This window comes from Oreochromis niloticus, linkage group LG3, assembly GCF_001858045.2.
Source record: "Oreochromis niloticus isolate F11D_XX linkage group LG3, O_niloticus_UMD_NMBU, whole genome shotgun sequence".
Classification (NCBI taxonomy): Eukaryota; Metazoa; Chordata; class Actinopteri; order Cichliformes; family Cichlidae; genus Oreochromis; species Oreochromis niloticus.
In genome coordinates this window covers 27,435,206-27,461,188 of record NC_031967.2, presented here as the reverse complement: position 1 = coordinate 27,461,188, position 25,983 = coordinate 27,435,206, and the positions used below count along the sequence as shown (strand labels likewise).

General features: G+C 40.6%; 1 protein-coding gene across 1 annotated transcript in view; it reads right to left on the bottom strand.

Moving 5' to 3' along the window:
- Positions 1 to 24,879, bottom strand: part of LOC109198680 (putative C-type lectin domain family 20 member A) — a 34,128-nt gene extending 9,249 nt beyond the window's left edge. The window contains exons 1-2 of the mRNA XM_019354086.1: positions 24,792 to 24,879; positions 21,482 to 21,522 (exon numbers count right to left, since the gene is read on the bottom strand). Coding sequence (XP_019209631.1) covers positions 21,482 to 21,522; positions 24,792 to 24,835 — 85 coding nt within the window. The 5' untranslated portion in view covers positions 24,836 to 24,879. The remainder of the gene's footprint in view (positions 1 to 21,481; positions 21,523 to 24,791) is intronic.
- Positions 24,880 to 25,983: the final 1,104 nt, after the last annotated feature.

The following is a 25,983-nucleotide window of genomic DNA, read 5'->3' as shown; positions in this document are numbered from 1 at the left end:
AAAACGCTGCTAGGAACATGCCAAAGCAACAGGTAGCGATATATTCCTAACCATGTAGAAATGTTAGCCAATCAGAAGTCTAGAAGCCTCGGTGGGAAATAGTAAACAAAGATGGCGCATAGAAGCAGAACCGAGTCCTATGTGTGGAGGGACAGTAACTGTGTGTGTATATGTAAGCATTTAAACACTGCAGAGAGTACAAGTAACAGTAACAGTATTGTAGAAATTCATTTCACCGAAACAATAACGTGGCGCACAGTGTGACGTCAAAAAAGGCGCACACCTTTGACGCTGCGTTTTCTCCGTTTTTCTCGTCCACACGTAAATGCAAAAACGGAGTTTTCGAAAATATCCACCCTGGCAGGCGTTTTTAGAAATCTCCGTTTTCAGTGACTGAAAACGGCATTTACGTGTGGACGAAAGGTGCAAACGCATAGAAAAATCTGCATTTTCAAAAATACCCGGGTACGTGTGGACGTAGCCTTAATCGTGATGTGTTCAGGATCTTTGTTACAATGTTACTGTTTTGGTTGTGCTGCAAGACGTTGAGTGTGTATTGGGGGAGGTTAGTTACCGGAGCTGGAGAGTTAGTTAACTCTCAGCAGCATTAGCTGCCCTGTTACTGTACCACCTTAATAAACCATGGTGAAGCAAAATGTCTTGTGCTTAAGACTCTACATGAAAGTTAAAATATATGTTCAGTGCACATAGATATACAGGGTGGGCCATTTATATGGATACACCGTAATAACATGGGAATGGTTGGTGATATTAAAGTCCTGTTTGTGGCACATTAGTATATGTGAGGGGGCAAACTCCTCAAGATGGGTGGTGACCATGGTGGCCATTTAGAAGTCGGCCAACTTGGAAACCAAGCATACCATTGTTTTTCTTGTGACATTACTAATAAGTTTGATGTATCACATGGCCCTCTTCCTATTGAAAAAAACAAAAGTTGTATCCAAGATGGCCGACTTCTAAATGGCCACCATGGTATAGGGCTTTGGAGTTGACGTCACGCCGCAATGCATTGTGGGAGCGCGGCACCATTTTTGGGGTCTACGAATCAAAACAAACACACTGTGTTGGAACGACGACTACAAGAAAGATGCTTAAAAGCAGCTCAAAAGAAAACGGACTGTATAGAAACCGATTTCGTTCAGAGGCGAAGCGGCGGTACCTGCAGAAAATAGCACGCATTGGAAATGTGGACCCGTATGAAATACGGCAGTGGAGTAGAAACCCTGAAGACCAACCGCTATTGACGTAGCCTGACATATTTTCGTACCTTATCTGTGGAATCAGCGCGTACAAGTCGTCATTCAAACAAAGGTAAGTCAGCGCGAGTACTGCGAGTGAAATGTGTTTGATTTCCTTGCAAACATTCAGATTAGTGCAGCATTAATTCATTCATGAGGGAGAAATTGCAGTGAGAACATGTGGAGGCTGTTAGATAACATAGTGAGTTCAGTGCACTGATGTGACATTGTCCTGAAGGATTTAGTTATTCTTTATGGTTAAAGAAATTGCAATAATTTATTCATATTTATTATAAATAATTCTAATTATACATCTTGCTTCAATATTTGTATCTTGTGTCACTAAAAATACATTTTATTTTAATTTTATATATTGATTAATGACCTGCAGAATCTCCTTATCATATTAAGTGATTCATAATTGTCACTTTGTGCTTTCTCCATCTCTAAAGTGATTACATCCTTGCATTACATACTTTAGGTTCATTTTCTGCAGGCAGGTTTCTGAGAGAGAACAGGCAGATTTAGAATATAACATGCAGCGTTGTATACATGGATGCATAAAGAAATGAAAAATTACATGTATGTGCTAACTTTCTAAACACTGTTACATTTATGATAAAGTAGATAAAACACATTTATGTCAGCCTTGGCTCATAGTTCTTGTCTTTAAATGAACTTTGTCTGTGTGTGTTTCAGGTGCTGCACTCTCAAAGACTGAATGAACCAGCATTGCAGCCATGGGTCACTGTGAGCATCACAGGGAAGGTTGAAGCCGCCCACTGCACCTGTATGGCCGGAGTCGCAGAGACCTGCACTCGCTGCAATGTCGCTGCTCTTCTGTTTAATGTAGAAGCAACAGTGCGGATCTGTGGCACAAGGACTGTTACAGATGAACCTGCATACTGGGTTTTGCTGGGTAATATGACCAAGATACAGTCAGTGGTTGGCCATAAGATAGACTTCTCCTCTTCAGCTGCCCAAAAAAAGGCTCTTGATCAAAACATAAACAGACCATCCGTAGTGAAAGGTAAAAGGAGCCGTCCTCAAAAAAGAAAAATCCCACCTGCTACTGTGGAGGAGTTGTCACTGCTATAATGCCATAATGTTTTATATAGGGGTCTAGATTTATGCCTGTAGTGCACTGCCATGTAAATAATTAGCATTTACTGAATATGTACTGACTGAGTATCACTGTTCAAAAGTTGAATAAAGAAACAAACTAATTTTTGGCTCTTTTTTTTTAATTAAAACCACTTTATAGAACATCACATCAGTTACAGTGTAGAATCCATGTCATTTATAGTTTACAAATGACAAAATGTTTACACAAAATCATGACAGTGTTTACATGATATCACGCACTACTAACATTATTTACTGTATCTTTTGAAAAAAAAAATACCACTATTTAAACAGCACAAGACTTAAGAATATTTAACAGGAGCCAGTTTCATTTTTCCCTGGTTTTACTACAACACTGTTCAACAAACACAGCAAACTTTCACCATCTTATCCTGAAGGGTCACCTCTTCACCCTCACATGGAAGAAGTAATCTGATTGGCATGGTGGTATGTTTGAAGCAGGTCCCTTGTGTAGCGCTGGAACCCAGTCACGATGTGTTTCATCCATTTCATAGGCTGGTTTGCTGCAATAATGCCAAATAATTAGAAACTGTAGAATTACAGGGATTATTTTACATAACCATCATCTTTATCATTGCAGTAATTATCATTTCATCCAAGCATTTATTGAAGTTGCTGGCATTATGTTATAATTTGTATTACAGGGGTTATCATAATCACATATTAACATGTTTATTACAGGTGCAGTTATAACCACTTTAAATCGTTGAGTTAAATCTATAATCTTAAAAGCTTATATGCTGAGTATATTGTTACAGTAAAATAGTAGCTGAGCAAAGGCCTGAATGTATTCAGCTTCTTGTTGCATATGAGTTTGCCTAGTAACAGGTGACAGGAGGAGGACAAGTCTATGGGGACCTCAAAGGCCTGACCTCATCACCATATTTGGAAGAGGATGCCAGAAAGGGGAACTTCTGTGTCTGCATTTATCTCTTAGAATAGATCATTATCTGTAGAAGAGGCAAACAATGTTCTTAAGATGCAAATTATGTGGTTGTAAACGCAAGAGGGGGCGTTACAATACCCTGATATTATAAAAGCAATCTGAAGTGTATTTTTGGGTGGGGATTTACAACTGATGTTTTGCAGTTTACATCTCCCCACGCTGCGTGTATTCATTAAAAATCAATTGTTTGACCGACCTCTTCTGGACCATCATTGTTTTACTCTCGTCCTCAATTTCGGACCCGTAACATTTGGTGCATTGGCCGGTGGTTGAGGTGGAGAGAGTTGGAGATTGAGACCGAGAGGGTCCGAGGCGCTCGAACGGGCAGACACGAGTCAGTGGTCGAAGTGAGTGGACATAAGCCGGCTTATTCAAAGGTAAGGCACTACCTGTTGAATTATTCCAAATTGTGCCAGATTGGACATTACAAAATTAAAAGTCTACTCACTGAAATTACTGGTAAATGTCTGTTTTGATTTTGGTGAAAATCTCATGAGAATTGAAAGTGAAGTAATGATAATGAAACGTTAAGTGACAGTACTGATTAAAGAAAAGCACTTGGACTGCTAAGTGAATTTAGTGTGATAGGTAATTGGTGAAGTGTTTGTGACATTAAAGTCTCAATTGAATATAAAGCCGGGCTTGGACATCAATAACATTGCTTGTGTAATTTTATGGGGTGTCTTCAAAAGTAATTAAATTTTTGTAGTACGGGATTCTGGGAATTCTGAGAAGTGCATTGTTCGGAGGTGACGCTCCAAATTTCCTGGAGACGTTCAGGATTTTCCTTGGGAAGGGATAGTCCGATTGGCAATCGTGGGCAACTGGGGACGGCCCAAAATAGCTACTGACTAGGTCAGTTTACCGTCCGGGGCGGTGGTTTGCACTTTTTTGGTCAGCAAAGTTTGGAACTTGGGCGTAGGATGCTTTTAAATTGTGTTAGGGTGTTAGATATGTGACCACGGTCCGGGGCCGAGACTGGTTAATTGATCGCAAAAAACTTGGGAGTTTATCCCTTGGAGGGTTAATTTAAATTTGTCAAAATTCTGTAGGTTGTGCAATCTCAGGCCTGATAATTGTTGTTATTGTAATTATAAGACGTCTTTGTAATATAAAGTAAGAAGTTTGGTGTGAAAGGAGTCTGACCCAACACTGAGCTGAAGTGCTGAGGCCATTTTTAGACGGAGTGTGTGTGAAAATGCAAATGAGGCAGCTGCGAGGTCCCTAGAGTTTTAGGAAGTTCATAGAGACTGTTACACATTGCTGAATGCCTGTATTTAAGACGCTGGGTTTGTTTATTACAATATTGTAAGTAAAGTTTTTATTTCTTGCCATGACTGTATGACTTTTTTGCTGGGTTTTGAGATAGAATACATAAACTGTTGATACTTAGGACCGTTATTTGGGGTCTGAAAACTGAAATTGACTTTGAAATAATTTCATTAATAAATATGTCTGTAAGTGATGTCTCTTTTGGTGTGTCCAAGTAAGATGTTTTAGGATTTTTAGATGGGTTTTGTTTCAGTTTGAGATAATATACACAGTTACATTTGGTGTTTCTCAGGTATTGTGGTTGACTTTGAGTGATACATATAGGTGTAAGTCGTTTGATGTTTGTTGGGCTAAGGAGGACTTTAGAAGATTGTAAGTGGTTTTTCTTTTAGTCCGATAATATATAAGTCGTTAGATTTGACAGACTTGTTTACATTTTGGCTTTATGTTAATATAGGTTGCAACGGGCACAGAGGAAACACAGCACAACATCTTAAGGGTTTAAAATAATAATAAATAAATGAATGAAGTTAAATGACTGAAGTTTCTTAAGGGTTTTTGTGTGTGTTTTTAGGGATAGTTTTTGTGGGTTTTTAGGGGGAGTGTGTGTTTGTGTGTGTCAAACGGGAGGTCTGAATACAGCTAATGAGCTGGTGACAGACGCTGTAACATGAAAACAGAGGAATTATAGACTAGAATGTCCTAGAAAGCAATAAAATGCAAATTAGCAAGCTGTGAACTGGTTAAACCACGGTTGGTTTCACAAATAATGCTGCATAGAAAGTTGAATGCGTGTGTTTAAGACGCCATTTGTGTTTATTAGAGGACATAAATAAATAAATAAAGTTCTGAGTTGCTGTAGTGGATGTATAGTAATTGACTGAGTTTTGATATATATATATATATATATATATATATATATATATATATATATATGTATATATATATATATATATTTTGAGTGCACTGTATATACCGAAGACTAAAATATTACTTTCAATAGCAACTTGTTTTCAGAAATAAAGGCTGTGGTGTTTTATTTTTCCAGTTATGCGTGTGCTGTGAGAATGATTAGAGGTTTCAATTGTTTTTATTTCATTTGCTCTTTCTGAGTTTGGAAAGCATGCCTGTAAAATACTCTTAGGAAAGCGTATTTTAAGTGATTTTAACTGTGTGAATGCTGTCAGTATTTGATTTGAGTGACTCTGTGTGATTTGTACCAAATAGTAAATAAGTAATAATAACACTAGGGAGGTTTATAGTAGAATGAGTGAAAAGTGGAAGGTTGAGAGAAGAGGCAGTGTGTGTGAGACGATTATGAAAGTATTGTGTGAATGATGTCACAAAAACTGACAAATGCAAAAACTTGGTATATTTAAAAGTGTGTGTGAGAAGAGGGTGTATTGTTTTTAGACCAAGACCTAATAAAACTAAAGAGGGTTTGTAGACTGTAAATATGAAAAAACAAGTGTTTGATTAATCTGTAGAAACAGGAAAGAGAAACAGAAAATACTGTGCTGCTGTGTTTGTGACAGGAAGGTGTGTGTGTGACTGATGATGTCAGGGGAGCTCCCAGAGAAATAGACAGACGAGTTAAATTCTAAGAAGATGAAGCGAATGCATGTTTTAAGAAAAAGTAATAAAATTATATTAATTACAGGTTTTAGAAAAGAGAAAGATCGAGAGAAATAAATACATGAACTAACAATTACATTAATGAATTGAAAACGCACGTACACAAACTGTTACATGTGAAATTATTGTTGGAAAGTTTAATACACACATGAAATAAAGAAAGCAGTTTACACTCCTTTAATTTCCAGAACCAGTGTGTCCCTGAGACCTGATAACACCCTTGCCCAGTTGGCCCCTGTATCAGGCGAGCATGGAAGGCTGGATAGCCCATGACGGGTAAGATCCCACCTCGAAACCCTGGGACAACCTAAGGCAGGCACAGTCACGACTGCTCCCTAGGTCCCTAAGTGAGCCTGGAGTCACTGGAGGAGACGGGACTTGAAGGGTAAAGCCGCTGGGCACAGGCGGAGGGGAAATGTCATTAACAATGACCAGTGATGAGCCAAAGAGAGAAAACACACCCTGTCAAAAGGAGTCTGAAACACTGCAAAAGAAACATTTACAAGATCACAAAGATCACAAAGAAACATTTATAAAAATCACGCATACAAACAGAAAATGCACTAACCTTACAGAGATAAGCTCATGAAGATTACTGCATAGATAGTGATTAAAACCTGGCTAAGAACACAAACATATGTAATTAAATCAGCTTGCTAATTTCGTGAGTGTTAAAATGGTGTGAATGTTGAAGAAAATACACTTAAAACACACTTGGATAAAATAGAGTTGTGGAATAACTCAAAAGAAGCTGTATGACAAGGGAGTGAGTTATGGAAAAAAACAAAAGAGAAGTGATTAAAGTAGTTTAAAAGGGTGACTTAGGAGTGCTCTTGCACTGATTGATCAAAGTAAGTGATTAGTATAGAAAGAAAATGAAAATAATTGAATAATGTGATAAGGTTTAAACATGTATTTCTCTTGCCAAGTTTACTTGTGGAGATATGACTCAGTATGCAAATTAGCTGGAGTGAGTGACGCAGAGGAGCTTCCGGTGTGTGTGTGTGATTGAGGCCTTGAGGAAAGGAAGCAAAGTAGACAGTTCAGAGGTGCAGATTTGGACAAGAAATTTATAATTTAGTGTTGACACAGTGTTATAACGTGTTTATATTTTAGGCTGATTCTAAGTATGGTGAAGTGTCAAAGGGGAACATTGTTGTGTGTAAAACGGTGCAGCTTTGACGAGGTTTTCAGTGCGTTGAATGGGTGACATTTGAGATTGTTTAAGATTCTTGAGGTTGTTGTTTTTATTTTAATAGAGGGAGTTTTAAGAAACATGGACATGTCTGAGAGGGGCCCATAGTTTTTGTAACAGTGCACTCAGAAAAAACCTGTCAGGTGATTTTGTTTTGTGTTTTGATGAGCTAATAATCAGCTCTCTTTTTTCTCATTTTTGTTCTAAGCAGGCCTGGAAGAAAGTGAACTAACAGCGCTGACAAAATTTCTGGACAAACAAATGAATGATCTCATTTTCCTGATGTGGAGAATCTGATTATTCGTGCGGGAGTCTCGAATATTGGAAATATGATGTGTGAATGCATGTGAGTGAGTGTGTGACTGGACCAAGGTGGGGATGAATAAAATGTTGACAAACAGGAGGAGTGGAAGATTTAATTCTGGGGATGCTGATGTTTGCTTGGAGGGAATTTTTGTTTTATTTACTGGGGTTGGATTATGTTATTACATTATAAAATGCTAAATGCTAAAAGGGAAACATTTTTTGATATAACTCATGTTACCATTAACTGAAGAAACACATGATTGATGACTGTTCTGTTTTAAGTTTTCTTTGTTGTAACACAGATTGGATCATAAAGGGGGAGAGTTGAGTATGAGATGTAAAGTACAGGTTTTGTTTCCAGGAAATTCCAAGGATCCAGACTTTTGCATGGAGCAAGGAGTTCGAGAAGATTTGACATAATGATTAAATTCATTTTATTCCTTAAACACAGGTTTACAGGGCTGGAGCAGATCTACCGGAAAGGAGGATGGCTGAGGAGTTTGGAGAGATGATATGACTAACCTTATTGTTTTAATTTACTAAGCCCGGGTGATGCATTTTGAGTTTTTATTTATTTGGACACATCTGGTGTGTCCAAATATAAAGGGGGAATTTAAGGGGCAATTTGTAATGGGTTCTAGGATCATTTTATGACTTTTGGGGTTTTTGATAATTTAGATATGGTAAAACTGAGGCAGAGATTGTTATTTTTAAATAAAGTTATTTTTAAAGTAAAATGAACTGAATCCTGTTTAGAAGATAAAATGCCGGTGTTCATGAGAAGTTGTACACCAAATTTAAAGGGAAATTGCGGGACATTTTTGAATAAAAGATATGCTTTGGGGAAAACTAGTGAAGATTTTAGGAGTAGAAAATGTTTGATTTCTTTTTTATTTCTAGAATAAGTGGTTATAATGCAGGCTTACACATACAGATATTACATAGATTTATTTCTAGAGTAGAGGAGAGAGCTTCTTAAGAGAGTGCTAAAAGTGTCGCTGACTCAAATGAATAATATTGGAGATTATATATGTAGAAATGATTTTTTCTTACACATTGCGATTGTGCTCATTAACAGAGTTGATGTTCGGTCCATTTAAGGTCATAAGCTTCGACGAGCGCGATGTCTCAGTCGATATATTGCGGGGGACTTGGAGCAACAGAAGGATAAACAGCATTCATGCTTACAAACACACATGATTTAAACATAGGCGAGGCCAAAGGCCTGGAATTCATTTAGCTTTTAATTGTACAGCTCCTAACTTGCAGGGATGGCGTGGAGTGTAATGAATGAATGCAAAACATGCTTACAGACACAAACATGACAGAGATTTATTTTATAGGGCAAAGGTGGAACACATGTTGCTTTATTTCTGCTTAGCAACTACTGAGACGGTGAAACAAAATGTTGTAGATAATGGAAACTTGTCTAACTGGCATTAACGGTAACTTTTGCATGTTATGTATATGCCTGAAGCAAAAAGAGGCGTAAATCCTGATAGAAATTTTGAAGTGTGCTTTCTTGCGGAGAGTTAGGCTGACATGGGGATGGTGTATATTTTACCCTGGGTGTGTTTAATAGAACTAAAAGCGTTGCTCACACACATAAAAAGTATTGAGATTAAGTAAAGTTAATATAAAGGATAAAGCCCAGAACATGATATTGTGAACCAAGTTTGAATAATTAAAGGAACATTAGATGAACACAGTAGATTAGTGAGGTCTACCAGAGAGAGGCTGTTTGTTTTCTATCCTTTACAGGAGAAGATTTCCACTAGAGAGGGACCCAGGAAAGGAGCAGAGACCACTTAAGCATGAAGTGTTTTCAAGTGGGAGCTGGCGTTTTATTACTGGACCACCTAGATGACATGAGGTTGTTGTCTGATTTGCTGAGTCAGGGGGCGGCTAGAGAGGGTCAGAGCGAAGGCAGTGGACCTGGGAATGGTGGTTTCGGGGCCCATGATGCCATTAATGGATCTAGAGGTGACAGAGTGGGTCGAGGAGTGACACAAGAAAACGGTGTGGTGACGTCTCTGGAGGAGACGTCAAGAGAGGGAATTGTAGAATTACAGGGATTATTTTACATAACCATCATCTTTATCATTGCAGTAATTATCATTTCATCCAAGCATTTATTGAAGTTGCTGGCATTATGTTATAATTTGTATTACAGGGGTTATCATAATCACATATTAACATGTTTATTACAGGTGCAGTTATAACCACTTTAAATCGTTGAGTTAAATCTATAATCTTAAAAGCTTATATGCTGAGTATATTGTTACAGTAAAATAGTAGCTGAGCAAAGGCCTGAATGTATTCAGCTTCTTGTTGCATTTGAGTTTGCCTAGTAACAGGTGACAGGAGGAGGACAAGTCTATGGGGACCTCAAAGGCCTGACCTCATCACCATATTTGGAAGAGGATGCCAGAAAGGGGAACTTCTGTGTCTGCATTTATCTCTTAGAATAGATCATTGTCTGTAGAAGAGGCAAACAATGTTCTTAAGATGCAAATTATGTGGTTGTAAACGCAAGAGGGGGCGTTATAATACCCTGATATTATAAAAGCAATCTGAAGTGTATTTTTGGGTGGGGATTTACAACTGATGTTTTGCAGTTTACGTCTCCCCACGCTGCGTGTATTCATTAAAAATCAATTGTTTGACCGACCTCTTCTGGACCATCATTGTTTTACTCTCGTCCTCAATTTCGGACCCGTAACAAAACTCTATAAAGAGAAGGTAGTTCTGCAAAATCACTCAGTAGGATGTTTGTTCTAATTTGCTATGACCTCAGAGTGCGTCGAAAACAAAACTAATAGGCTATAAAGAGTGACATGAACATATTTAGAACTTACCGGAATGAAACTGTCTGGAGCACCAACAGATATTTGGAGATGGAAGATAACTGGATATCAGCTCGTCTCACAGCTGCTATCCAGGCTAGACGCCTTCGTTTGGTAACATCCGATACACGAGCTGCCTCATGTTGCTTCCAGGTTGGGAAAGAATGAAAAGACAAACCCTTTTCAAGCTTATTCTCTTGCCGGTTCCTGCGATCGAACATTGCAGCGGACCACATAGCCTTCGCTCCCTTTTCGCTTGCGCTTTGTTTAGACCCCCAAAATGGCGGATCAGGCCAAAATCCTTTCCACGCCCACCCCCGTGACATCATGCTCCAAAGCCCTATAGTTATATGGGTATTCATGTCACACAAAAATCCACCACACTTCACCTCCCAGAACTGTGAGAAGAATAAAAAACATGTTGAAAACCTAGTTTGTTCAATTTTGCTTGTCAGCTAGATGTGTTTCCTGCACCAAAACAATTTGCACTTTGTCTCTTTTAAACTTAGAGAGGGCTTTCCATCTTTTCACTGGACTATGCAAGCCATTGATATTATTCACAATATTTGTAATGACCTGCTACTCATCTAAGTTATAGTTTGTGTGGTTATACACAGTTTGATAGGCTCCATGCTCAGCCTTATAAAAACTGAACATAGAACATATAAAAAAATAACATCAAAAAGGAACAAAAATCAAAATGAGATCTTAACTTTCAAGGTAGAGGTCCCTGAAATAGACCCTGTTTCACCTCGAGAAACAACTTCCTCATTAGTCTATGAAGAAGGTTCTCGATGGCTGAGGCCTCACCATAGAGAGCATTCCTGAGAAAACCAATTTTTCCATTTATTGTGCGCCGTAAACCGAATATAGTAAACTAAAAAAACCCTAGAGTGGGTAAACCTCAATTTCCCAAGGGAGAAGGTGCCTTATTCCTGAAGGCTCTGAGTTTTTGTTTGTACTCAGGATGTTGCTTCTTGTTCACTGCTGCACTCGCTGGTTCTCTGCCCACCTTGCTCCAGGTTAGCTGCTTCAGTTGCTCCAGAGCTGTTTCTGATGATTTAACGACCTTCACAGCCTCTAATGGACATGTCTTCAGGGGCCTCCGCCGCCTTATTGTACATTTTCTTAAGCCGAGTTGGGAAGAGGGTCTGGAAGGGGATCTGCTGCTCTTTCAGTGTCTTGCGCACGTCTGCGTATTCTCTTTGGTTTTTTTAGAATCTGGGGGGATAATCATGATCCAAACTCACTTGTCTGCTGTTGAGGGTAAATCCTCTGTTCTCCCATGCCCTACGTAGCAGGAGTTCTTGTGTTTTGAAGCTGAAGAATTTCACAATAATAGATCACGGGGGTGCATCGCCTGGGGGTGGCGGGCCTAAGGAACGATGCGCCCTCAACTTCATCTTGGGACAGCCCCAGGTAGCTAGCCTGGAATATCGGTTTAATGTATTTCGCTCACGCCCTTCTGTCGAAGGACAAATTTGCGTGGTCTTGGTCTTGAGATGTGGTCATTTCTGTGGGTTAGCTCTTCAAAGTCGTAGGTTCCCTCGTGAGCTCACAGCGCTGCCATCACGGTGGTGTTCAAAACTAGAAACCAGGTCTTTCTCAGTTTATTTAACATTTTACTTACTTTATACACTGACTCATACAATAATTCAACAAATTACTGAAAACACATTATAAATGCACTATTTCATGCTGTAAGACCTTAGCAGTCATCAAAGTCACTCCTACTTGGCACCTACAGGCAAGTAATTAAAACATATGTACTTTACATCAATCAGCAGTAAACTGGATTCTGTGACTTTATCAAAAACCGTGTGTGGCAGACAGGATGTGGACTCAAATGCAGGACTCGGGAGACTGATATAAACATAAGCATCTTTAACCCTTTAAGACATACCATAGAACCAAGTCCGCCAGAGCTTATATTATATTTTTACATGCTGTAGTGCCAATTTTGGGAGCATTTCAAGTTGATATACATCAATACAACCATTATAGCCCACATTTTAATAATATGTATGCATTAAGTGCATAGTAATTACAGAAATTACATAAATTGCAAAAAAGTGCAATAAACTACAAAAAAATTGAAAATCGTTTTTGTTTTTTTAACATGTATTTCTAGTTAGAGAAATTTAAGAGGCTTATCCCTCAAAACTGTAAATACAAAAAAGTTGCACAAACTAGTTTCCCACCACAGGAAATTTATTTGAAGTGTCTTCATAGTTTTACTTTTGAAATACACCAATTTTTATATACTGCAGGAAAAACGAAAATAAATATTATAGTGCAAATTTGCAAAAAAGCAGCATATGCATCAAAATAAACTATTTCCAGCAGTGCAATTTGAGTTCTAAGCATCCCAGAAACGACACAGAAAGTCATAAAGTCAAAGATAACTTTTAAAAACACCAGTATAGGCTCATGAGGCCCTGATGGTAAAAAAAACTACATTTCCGCGAAAATGACGTCACTTCCGGTTTCGGGCAGGTAATGGCGGACATGCGAAAGTTGCGCTGACGCCTATTCCAACGTAGGAAGTGTTATGAACAGCTGATCGGATCGGCAAAACGTGTTTCTGGAATATTATGTTTTTGTTGCTGCAAGCGCTTTTTATGCAGTTTTTGCAAAGCTATATGTGGAAGAAAACCGTGACCTAGGACAAGCTGATGGCATAAGATGTAAGTACAACTTCTCCGGTTTCATATGTAAAAAAAAATTATTGCTCTAGCTTACGTGGTTGCAGAGCTACCGGGATTTAAAAATAGTTACGCAAAACGGAGCGTGTCCGCTCTGACCGGTTTTAAAGGATTAATGATGAACTTTCACAAGATACAAGACCACCAGAGATCAGGCACAAAGAATCTAAAACAATAACTCTTCCAGAAAATCCACAGAAGGAAGAGAAACACATTTATGAGAGAGCACGCAACAAAGGACAAGGAGAGACTGAGACAATAATACACAGCAGATAATGAGGGGAGAGGAAACAGGTCAGGACAGCTGAAACTAATCACAGAGGATAAGACAGGGGAAGTAGAACTAAACACAAAACACGAGTGACAACAGAACATGAAAATAAAACAGGAAATCACTAACACTGAGACCAAGACTAAAAAATTTGAAGTTGACAGAGACAGAAGACAAACATGAGACTGAAGGAACAGAATGGAGCACAAAAGGAGATCAACAAACCTAAAACCACGAGGAAGTCATAAACCCACAAAACACAGAATGAATCTAAAGATCTTTGAACAGAAGCTCAGAATTAAAGACATGAAATAATCTCAATTACATTTGTATAATTTATAAAGAAATTAAAAAGAAAATAACAGGTAGCTAAATACCAACAACCCAGAATACACAACCATAATCCAAAGTTCAAGAAAAATACAAACGTAGAGAAAATCTAAAAACAGTCGAAGACTCGGGGACCATGACAGACCTTTCCACCTAATGATGTCTGACTTCACGTCCACATCACTTCATCTTTTGTTAATTTATATTTTCCTTTTAATTTAGCAGTATTTACATTTCTGAGTATTTCAATAATTACTCTGCTTTTACATTATTTTTATGGCTGTAGTATATTTATCTACATTTCATTCATCTGTAACAAACTATTCTGTGTTTTTAAATGTCTGCTAGGTTTCATTGAACCACAGGGAAAATTTTAATTTACAAAAACAAAAATTAAACAGTGTGGAGACATTGTGTTCATAAAATGACTGAGTAAATGTTTTTGCACATAAAAAAAACTGTCAGTATTGTTGTAGTTACAACATTTAAAAAAAAAGCACTGTGTATATATATATATATATATATATATATATCTACAATATATTTCTTTTACCAGGTTATAAAGCAGAGTACATTCTTGATTTTAACTCGACATAATAACATGAGATAATTTCTCATGATTAAATGTAGGGATTACTTTGGTAACCCAGTACCCCTAAGATTCCGGTTAGCCCAGCAGTAAGTGAGTTTTAAACTTACTGTTTAGAACAAATAAAATTATACGTCTCATTATTCCTGCGACTGAACCACTCATGCTGTCCTCCTCTGTCCATGCCTACAGACATGTCACACCCTTCAGTCTTCCCCTCTGTGGCCCACTTCTCATAGCAGACTACGTAGTCACTGACCCATAACCATAATCCCAGAGTGCATTTGTAGCTCAGTCCGATCCAAACATAGGGACTGTCAGCATTCTTGGCTGTTTCCTGGACCCATCCCTGCACCTCAGGGTTGTTGATAGAAACCAGCTCATTGTAGTTGTTTTCACAGTAATTCATGGCTTCTTTCCAGGTCTTGTTTTCTTTGATCAGGATCATTTTATCTGTAACAGGTAAAAAGAGAAATTTAAGTTTACTTTTAGTTCTTTTCCTTTTCAATTTATTTACATTAATACATGCTGCCCTTAGGCAGTATCATTAGAAGACATAGTATACATTTTCACTGCTATGCAGATGACACCCAACTCTATCTGTCCATGAAGCCAGATAACACACATCAATTAGTTAAACTGCAGGAATGTCTTAAAGACATAAAGAGCTGGCTTCCTGTTAAGGACTAGAAAGAGAGAGCATATTTCTCCTGTTTTGGCTTCCCTTCATTGGCTTCCTGTTAAATCCAGAATTGAATTCAAAATCCTGCTCCACACATACAAGGTCTTAAATAATCAGGCCCCATCTTATCTTAATGACCTTGTAGTACCATATCACCCTATTAGAGCACTTAGCTCTCGCACTGCAGGCTTTCTTGTTGTTCTTAGAGTATTTAAAAGTAGAATGGGAGACAGAGCCTTCAGTTTTCAGGCCCCTCTTCTGCGGAACCAGCTTCCAGTTTGGATTCGACAGACACTATCTCTAGATTAGGCTTCAAACCTTCCTTTTTGCCAAAGCATATAGTTAGGGCTGGACCAGGTGACCCTGAATCCTCCCTTAGTTATGCTGCAATAGATGTAGGCTGCCCGGGGATTCCCATGATGCATTGAGTTTTTCCTTTCCAGTCACCTTTCACTCACTATGTGTTAATAGACCTTTCTGCATCGAATCATATCTGTTATTAATCTCTGTCTCTCTTCCACAGCATGTCTTTATCCTGTTTTCCTTCTCTCACCCCAACCGGTCGCAGCAGATGGCCCCGCCCCTCCCTGAGTCTGGTTTTTCCTTCCCATTGTCGCCAAAGTGCTGTGGTGGATTTTTGTTTGATATGTATAACTATGTAACTATCCATCCATCCATCCATCTTCATCCACTTTATCCAAGGCTGGGTCGCGGGGGCAGCAGCCTAAGCAGAGAAGCCCAGACCTCCCTCTCCCCAGCCACCTCCTCCAGCTTATCCGGGGGAATACCAAGGCGTTCCCAGGCCAGCCGAGAGATATAATCTCTCCAGCGTGTCCTGGGTCTGCCCCGGGGCCTCCTCCCGGTGGGACATGCCCGGAACACCTCACCCAGGAGGCGCCCAGGAGGCATCCTTGTCAGATGCCCGAACCACCTCAACTGGCTCCTTTCGATGTGGAGGAGCAGCGGCTCTACTCTGAGCCCCTCCCGGATGGCCGAACTTCTCACCCTATCTCTAAGGGAGAGGCCAGCCACCCTTCGGAGGAAGCTCATTTCTGCCGCTTGTATCCGCGATCTCGTTCTTTCGGTCACTACCCACAGCTCGTGGCCATAGGTGAGGGTAGGGACGTAGATCGACCGGTAAATTGAGAGCTTCGCTTTTACACTCAGCTCCCTCTTCACCACGACGGACCGGTGCAGCGTCCGCATCACTGCAGCCGCAGCACCAATCCGTCTGTCGATCTCCGGCTCCCTTCTCCCATCACTCGCGAACAAGACCCCGAGATACTTGAACTCCTCCACTTGGGGCAGGAACTCATCCCCGACCCGGAGTGGGCACTCCACCCTTTTCCGGCTGAGAACCATGGCCTCAGATTTGGAGGTGCTGATCCTCATTCCCGCTGCTTCACACTCGGCTGCGAACCGCTCCAGTGCGAGCTGGAGGCCTTCACCTGATGAAGCCAACAGAACCACATCATCCGCAAAAAGCAGAGATGAGATTCTGAGGCCATCGAAGTGAAAGCCCTCCGCCACTTGGCTGCGCCTAGAAATCCTGTCCATAAAAATTATGAACAGAACCGGTGACAAAGGGCAGCCCTGGCGGAGCCCATCACCCACCGGGAACAAGTCCGACTTATTGCCGGCAATGCGAACCAAACTCTTGCAATGGTTGTACAGGGATCGAATGGCACGTAGCAATGGGCCAGACACCCCATACTCCCGCAACACCTCCCACAGGACACCCCGAGGGACACGGTCGAATGCCTTCTCCAAGTCCACAAAACACATGTAGACTGGTTGGGCAAACTCCCATGCACCCTCAAGTATCCTCGAGAGGATAAAGAGCTGGTCCAGTGTTCCGCGACCAGGACGAAAACTGCATTGTTCCTCCTGTATCCGAGGTTCGACTAACGGACGAACTCTCCTTTCCAGCACCCTGGCATAGACTTTCCCAGGGAGGCTGAGGAGTGTGATCCCCCTGTAGTTGGAACACACCCTCCGGTCTCCCCTCTTAAAGATGGGGACCACCACCCCGGTCTGCCAGTCCAGGGGTACTGCCCCTGATCTCCACGCAACATTGCAGAGGCGTGTCAACCAGGACAGCCCTACAACATCCAGAGCCTTCAGGAACTCGGGGCGGACCTCATCAACACCAGGGGCTCTGCCACCAAGGAGTTGTTTAACTACCTCAGTGACCTCGCCCCCGGAAATTGGCGGGTCACTCCCCTCATCCCCAGACTCTGCTTCCTCCTCGGAAGACGTGTCAGTGGGATTAAGGAGGTCCTCGAAGTATTCCTTCCACCGCCTGACAATTTTCTCAGTCGACGTCAGCAGCGCTCCGCCAGCACTATACACAGTGCAGGTAGAGCACCGCTTTCCCCTCCTGAGACGCTTGGCGGTTTGCCAGAATCTCTTCGAGGCAGTCCGAAAGTCTTTTTCCATGGCCTCTCCGAACTCCTCCCACACCCGAGTTTTTGCTTCAGCCACTGCCCGAGCCGCATTCCGCTTGGCCTGTCGATACCTGTCGGCTGCCTCCGGAGTCCCACAGGCTAACCAAGCCCGATAGGACTCCTTCTTCAGCTTGGTGGCTCCCTTCACCTCTGGTGTCCACCATTTGGTTCGGGGATTACCACCACGGCAGGCACCAACCACCTTGCGGCCGCAGCTCAATGCAGCAGCTTCGGCGATGGAGACGCTGAACATGGTCCATTCAGACTCAATGTCCCCAGTCTCCCTCGGAATGCTGTTGAAGCTCTGCCGGAGGTGTGCGTTGAAGATCTCGCGGACTGGGGCCTCTGCTAGACGTTCCCAGCACACCCTCACTACGCGTTTAGGTGCACCGGGTCTGTCCAGCGTCCTCCCCCGCCACCTGATCCAACTCACCACCAGGTGGTGATCAGTTGACAGCTCAGCCCCTCTCTTTACCCGAGTGTCCAGAACATATGGTCGCAGGTCTGGTGATACGATTACAAAATCGATCATCGACCTGCGGCCTAGAGCGTCCTGGTGCCACGTGCACTTATGGACACTCTTATGTTCGAACAAGGTGTTCGTTATAGCCAAACTGTGATTTGCACAGAAGTCCAATAACAAAACACCGCTCGGATTCAGATCAGGGAGGCCGTTCCTCCCAATCACGCCCCTCCAGGTCTCGCTGTTGTTACCCACGTGAGCACTGAAGTCTCCCAGCAGGACAACAGAGTCTCCCGGTGGGGCACCTTCCAGCACCCCCCCGAGGGACTCTAAGAAGGCTGGGTACTCTGAACTGCCACTCGGCGCATAAGCGCAGATGACAGTCAGGACCCTTTCCCCGACCCTAAGGCGCAGGGAACAAACCCTCTCATCCACCGGGAAAAACCCCAACGTACCGGCAGCAAGCCGAGGGGATATTAGAATACCCACCCCAGCCCGCCGCCTCTCACTAGGGGCAACTCCAGACTGAGACAGAGTCCAGCCCCTCTCTAGGAGACTGGTTCCAGAGCCCAAGCCATGCGTAGAGGTGAGCCCGACTATATCTAGCCGGTACCTCTCAACCTCACGCACTAACTCAGGCTCCTTCCCCACCAGAGAGGTGACATTCCATGTCCCTATTGCCAGTCTTGGCAGCCGGGGATCAGTCCGCCAGGGCCTCTGCTCCTGGCTGCCGCCCAGCACACAATGCACCCGACCCCTATGGCGCCTCCTGCGGGTGGTGGGCCTGCGGGAGGATGGGCCCATGTCTCCTCTTCGGGCTGTGCCCGGCCGGGCCCCATGGACTAAGGCCCGGCCACCAGACGCTCGCCCTCGGGCACCCTCCCCGGGCCTGGCTCCAGGTGTAACTATATACACTATATATCTATGCGCACTGAACATATATATTTTAACTTTCATGTGGAGTCTTAAGCACAAGACATTTTTGCTTCACCGAGGTTTATTAAGTTGGTACTGTAACAGGGCAGTTAATGTAGGAGGAGAGTTCTCTTGAATAATTTACTTAATAATTAATTAATTTAACGTCTTTAACGCAGCACAACCAAACCAGTAACATTGTAATAGAGATCCTGAACACATCACGATAAAATATCATACAAAATACACACACACACGCACACTTTGAACCCAAACTAAAGTGTTTTTAAGCAGGTAACCTGTGTATTATATGTTTTAAGATTGTGCCACTTGCTGTATAAGATTTAATACTTAGGATTAATGTCTGACCTTTGACCGTGTCATGACCTATTGTGATAAGCCAGAGCAAGGGGTAGTCAGAGTCCTGACTGGCCTTTGGCCAAGACCTTGGCCGCTACCTGACCCCAGCAGCTGTGCTGGGCGTGTGGGAAAGTTACCCAGCAGCAGGGGGCGGGGATACTGGTCCCTATATTAGGGGACCAGAGGACGCCCCCAGAGCTCTTTTTCCTCCTGCTGCTGCTACCTGTCCGTCTCTGTGTTGCTCTGCTGTCTTTGCTTAAGGCTGTACACCCCGGGGTTTTGCTTTGCTTGCTTTCTGCTATGTAATTTTCTTGCTAAATGTCTGTATGTATTTTTCCTGCTGTTCATATGATTCAGTGTATTAAACTCTGTTCCAAGAATTCTACTCTTTTACAGAGCATCTTTTTGAGTGTCTTGATTTTAATTGGATTTGGATCACGTCATTGTTGGTGGAAGAAGGTTATCAGGATGGCTTCAAAATTTGCGACCACAGTGCTTGCTCATAGGGGGTCATATGATTGTTGGGTTTTCTCTGTATGTATTATTGTAGGGTCTACCTTACAATATAAAGCGCCTTGAGGCGACTGCTGTTGTGATTTGGCGCTATATAAATAAAATTGAATTGAACTGAAATGTTAACTACAGAAGAAAATCGTAGACGACCATGTTTACACTTATCCACATCTTCCTGAGAATTTTCTACCAGATATTAAATCGGTCTTTTTCAAATAAATTCAGCATGAATGCAGAAATAACGATACAATAATGACTACACAAACACATCATAATGAATCTTCTGAGTAATGACAGTGGTGTTTCATTTTGAGAAAACTGAGAAAAACTTTTGTGCAAACTCACCATCATAACAGAAGAAGGGTTTTTCTTTGTCACATTCATCAGAGCTCCAATTTCCTGATCTGTTTAACAGAGTCATAGCACATGTCTTGTTGCTTTGTGTATCATTGAATAACTGCATATTCCAGTATCTGAAAGAGAAATCACTCCCATCTGACCACCTCCAGCTGTCTCTGAACAGACCGATCCACACACTCATGACACGGCCAGCGAACAGAGCCTTCATTTCTTCTCCATCTACCTGATCGAGTCCACTGGCCAAGTCAGTGTAATTATATCTGCAGTAGTTCTGAGCCTGTGTCCAGTTCTTAAATGTTTCAATCAAATGCAATGTTTTATTGTCTTTCTTCATTTCTGTGAAACCAACACAGAAACACACAAAGACATCCCTCGGTAATTTGTCTCTCGAAATTCTGAATTTTTTCTAAAATCAAAATTATGTGATTACATTTGTATTTTACGATATTATAATAATATTTAACATTATTCACATTGCCTCACCGTCATAGCAGATGAACCACATAGTACAGTTACATGAAACATCTGCCAGCTTGTCTCTTTTCCTCACACAGTTTCCAGGCTTTTCTTTATCAGTTCTTCCATTCAGATTCCAGCTGCTGTCATTTTGAATGTATTCCACTCCTGGCAGAGACCAATGCCACGTCCTGTTTCCACCTGTGTTGTTGTTCAGTCCAATCCAGGCTTCTCCTTGATTCTGTGTGGAGTTACGGAGTCTGCTCATGTCTGTCATGTCAAACACTTTGGCCAGGTCTGTATATTTCTCTCTGCAGTATCTCTGTGCTTCATACCAGCTCTTGTTTTCTGCAATAAAGTGGTACTCATACAGGTGGCATGTAAAGAAGCAACACTGACCTAAAATACAGAAATATTACATATATAGAAATATTAAAGGTTAATATGTGATTCTGAATTCAAAGAACTTGATCAAAGAGTAATTTGAAATATCTTTGACTTCGTGTCTAGGAGCTTCTTCAGTAAAATGATAATTATATAGCTGACATGTCAGGAGAGACTGACCTAAAAAACAAACAAACAAACAAACAAACAAAAAAACTGCTGATAAAAGAAACTAATCATATCAAGTTGAGATTATGGATAAAAGCTTTACTTGATAAATATGGATCTACATTCAGTGAATGTATTGGTAGAAATATTGCAAATGTTTAATTAATCAGCATTAATAAACATTAATTTCAGATTAAAAAAATAAAGTATATTTGGTGAAACAATCCACTTACCCATCAGAATAAGCAGATACAGACTCCACTGCATCTTTGATCTGACAGATGAAAGTGAGATTTTATTGCTCAAGGAAACAAAGATTTGAACAAAACTTCTTTGATGCAAACTTTATGTCAGGAAAGAAAAGATGGATCAATACAAGACGGTAGGAAATATGAAATATATGTGAACCATTATGAACCAGAATAGACAGCAGCTCATGAACAAGCTGATTAAACCATTAATGTTACTCATCTTGAAATCTCTTGGTATTTTAACTATTATTAGTAATAACTGTGTATAATGTTTTTTTTCTTTGTTGAATACACAAATGTACATTACACGTCACCTCTGTACCACAAATAAGAAATAATATTAAAGGTTTTAAACTTACATGTGATCATTTCTTCTCTATTCGGTGTGTTCATGAAGACAGCTCTCAAGTAAGTATTAAAATACACTAAAAGAGAGCTCTCTTTGTGCTGGTCAGGATTTGAATATTAAATTTTTAAAGAGTGTATCTATTTCCTCTGACAGACTGACTCACAGATGGGGGGATTTTTATATGAGAGTTATAAAAGGTGTCATTTACATGATGAGGAAACAGGAAAAAAGGTGCAGAAAACACTGCACTGCTAACAGTCCAAGAAGCAAAAACATATAAACACGTCTTCCTTATTCATGTTGCTTAATAACTTCATCCATTATCTTAATCTGGGAGTGAGGCACAGGGAGAGCATGATCTACTCATTTTATATAATGTTAACGTCCATCCTCTTAAACACTTATCCAACTCAGACTTGCAGACCAGCCTGGAGGATATTCCAGCTGTGTGTCTGTGTGAGAGGCTGCTTACATTTATTTTATTATTATTCTTATATTGTTTAACAAAACAAGTAATGTTAATGTGGGATATTGTACAAAATAAAAATTAAAAGTATTTCTGGTTACACTGCACTTTTATATACATAAAAATACATAAAAACTTGAGTAATTTTAAATTGATGCAAATTAGACTGAGTTTCTATCTCTAATTTGCTTTTAGTTGTAATAAATTCTGTGCTGGAAATTGGAGATGAAGATAATGCTTTGCATGTGCAAGACTTTAATGTGTGACTGTCAGGTCTCTACTTCCAGCACTCTCACTTCAAACTTGACTATTTTACCAGGTCAGTCTAAATGACTTCATGAATATTAGCTCTACTTCTGTTTTCCTTAAACAAACACCAGGTATAATCTGCTTCTGTTGAACTGTTTTACATAAGCATACACTAAGAGTGGTGAGGTGATGTAACATTACAGTTAAATGTTTGAAATGTTTTATGTTTTGTTTTTGTTTTTATACATTGAACTGCACTTTAAGTATTAGGTATTTTGTTCAGCACTGGAGCAGTTGGAAGGGCGGGTTGCTACGTTCTAAGATATAAAATGTGTAAAGTTTTATCAAATCTGAACATGTCATATAAAAAAGTCTTTCAAGTTCTGCAAAGAGCAGACAAGAAAAAACAGAGAAAACTGAGCTGAACTGATCCACACAGCCGAGAAAAATGCACCAGCGACACAGGTATAACACAGATGTGATGACAAACACCACAGGGCGAGCAAGCCAGGCACAAACACAGGTGCCTGACATGCTCTCAACTCTCAAGATCTTCAGCTCACAACTCCGGCAGAGCTTCACCAGCATTCCCAGAGTGGGATGACTTACTGGCCCAAGTGGAGGAGTTTAAGTATTTTGGGGTCTTGTTGATGAGTGAGGGGAGAGGGTGATCTATGAATGGATTGGTGCTGTGGCTGCAGTGATGTGGACACTGTACCAAAACATTGAGGTGAAAATAGAGCTGGATTAGGTGGCTGGGGAGAGGCAAGTCTGGTCATCTCTGCTTAGGCTGCTGGCCCCGGATAAGCGGAAGATTATGACTCCAAACTTTCCTAACTACTTAAAAAAAATATGCATTTCACACCTGGCAGAGACCAATGCCATGTCATGTTTCTATCTGTTTGTTGTGCAGTCCAGGCTTCAACTTTATGCTGTGTGGAGTGTCATGTCTTCCATGTCAAAATGTTTTGGTAAGGTCTGCAAATGTCTCTCTGCAGTATTTCTGTGCGTCTTTTCAGGACGTTTTCTGTGTTTTCATTTCATTTTTATTACTGTAGGGTCTGTACCTAAAGTGCTGTGAGGAAAATATTGTTATGATATATATATATATAAAAAAGATTTGTAATGAATTGACTTCTTGTCTTTAATAAAGTGGTACAGGTGAGACATGAAGAAGAAACACTGACCTAATGTTGCTGATAGGAGAAAGAATCTGATAAATCATAGAATCAAACTGATCAGAACTGAGCGGCTTGAGTACCAGGGTTTATAGTGTCAGTAGTCTAGATGGTTTCATGAAACCAGCTGAAATAGAGCTGATCAATAGAAAAAATTAAATAAATTCCAGTAGCACTAACATGATCCATTTGCCAGTCAGAATAAATAGAAACACACAGCATCTTTCATGTCAGATATATTTGAGCTGACATAGAGACAGTGTTACGGTCCTAGCAAGGCCTCCTCCTGAAGTTGCCTGTGTGGGCGTGTCCTACCACCTCTCCTGCCTTAGGTGCCAACTCTTTCTTTTGTACAGCTGACTCCCATCAGCAATTAAAAGTATTTAAGGGAGGAGAAAGGTGAGCTTTGGTGCCAGAGAGTCATGTTGGTGGTTGCAGCTAGTGAGCTGTATTTTGTGATTGTTTGCTCCTCCTCGGTGGAGAGGAGTGTGTTTGGTCACTAATCTCTTTTTGACTTACTTTTCAGTTTACTGACCAATGCTTAAGTTTTGTTTTGTTTCTTTAAATGGTGATAGCGGCTTGTAATAGAAACTTTAATAAAATTCTTTAATTTAACCCTTTTGCCTCCCTGTCTCCTTTTTTCTTACCTGGACACTTTTTGTTACTTATATTGTGTGATATATTTCAGTGACTTTTAAGTTTTTCAAGACAAATTTTGTTAGGTTAAAGAAGTGCAGACTCATTTTGTGATTCGGTCTGATCCTGTGTTTTTGTGCTAATCATGAGTGAAACTTTATCCTCAGTCAGTCCCACATTTTAGCTTTTGTAGCCTGGATAACTTTCATAATAGATCAGTGTTGTGGAAAAATTTCAGAGCTTGATTGTACTGAAAAATTACTTATGTAAAATATTTTAAGTTTCATATTTGGTCAAAGAATATAAAAATCTGAAAAATGGAAATATTATCAGAAATACTGAGTAATTACATCATCTACACTCGACCTGTGCATATGCACATAGATTAAATGACATAAGTAAGTTTAAACTTACATCTGGTTCGTTCTCTCCTTGATGTCTCTCCTCAGTGTGTTCATAAAGACTGCTGTCAAAAGAAGGTTGTTTGCTACACTAACACAGAGATCTTGTTTGCCAAAGGTCAACATCTGAATATTAAAATATTCCACCAGAATGATCCAGTGTATATATCAGATATGAAACAGGGATTTTATGTAATGCTGTGGAAACAGAAATAAACCGCTGCACTGTTGAACATCGAATGAGCAAAAGCAGGAAGAGAAAAAAAATGTAAAACTATAAATAAATCTTTCCCATTTATAGTTGCTACAAAGTGTTCCAGGTTAACTTCATCATACAATGTTCAGTTACTGTTAGAGTTGTCTGTTAATTGCTGAGACACCAGGACACAATGAAGGTAAGAAGAGTCAATACTAAACATGACTGACCTGAAAACTGAAAACCAAACACATAAAACTAACTCTCCCTTAGAGCACAGAAATCATAGATTCAAAAATGAAATATAGGACTGCTTCACAATGAAATGCAGAGACATCAAGGACAGATAAATACTCTAAAATAAATCAATAAACATAAAAAGAAGACCAAACCCATGAAAATGTCCAGGAAAATACATTTTTAATAAGTAATCAAAATTATGGAGACAACAGGATGCAGCTTGCCAGCATCAGGATTCAGATATGCTGCAATCTGCCTCTCACCCCACATCATGTGGGATCAGCTGCAGCTTCAGCACTAAGTTCTTCTCAATCTCACCTATGGTGGGTTTTAGCTTTGCTGTCTTATCGTACAAAGAAGCTTTCAAGATTCCCACCCTCCTTCAAGTCAGGTATTCTTGGTTCACCTACATGAACGTTTTCTGCTCTCTGTACCAGAGCAGTTTGTACAACATGCAGCTGAGGCTGTGCATGGAGTGGTTGAGATGGAGAAGGAGGCTCAGCTTGGTGCTCAGCGGCTCCATGATGTAGTTGCACAGCTGATAGCTGAGGCAGTTACTCAGTCTCTCGCTTTGGGAAAACAGCTGTTGTAGAAACGTCCCTCTGGACAGAAGGCTGATGAAGTTCAGAACATACATCATGTTGAAGGTTTGGTGTATTATCACTCAGCTGTTTCATCTGTTTAAACAGTATTATTTCTGTTGTTTTGGGTCATCACATAAATTCTCAAATTCTCATCGAAGACATCAGGTTCAGAAAGTTCTTTTTTT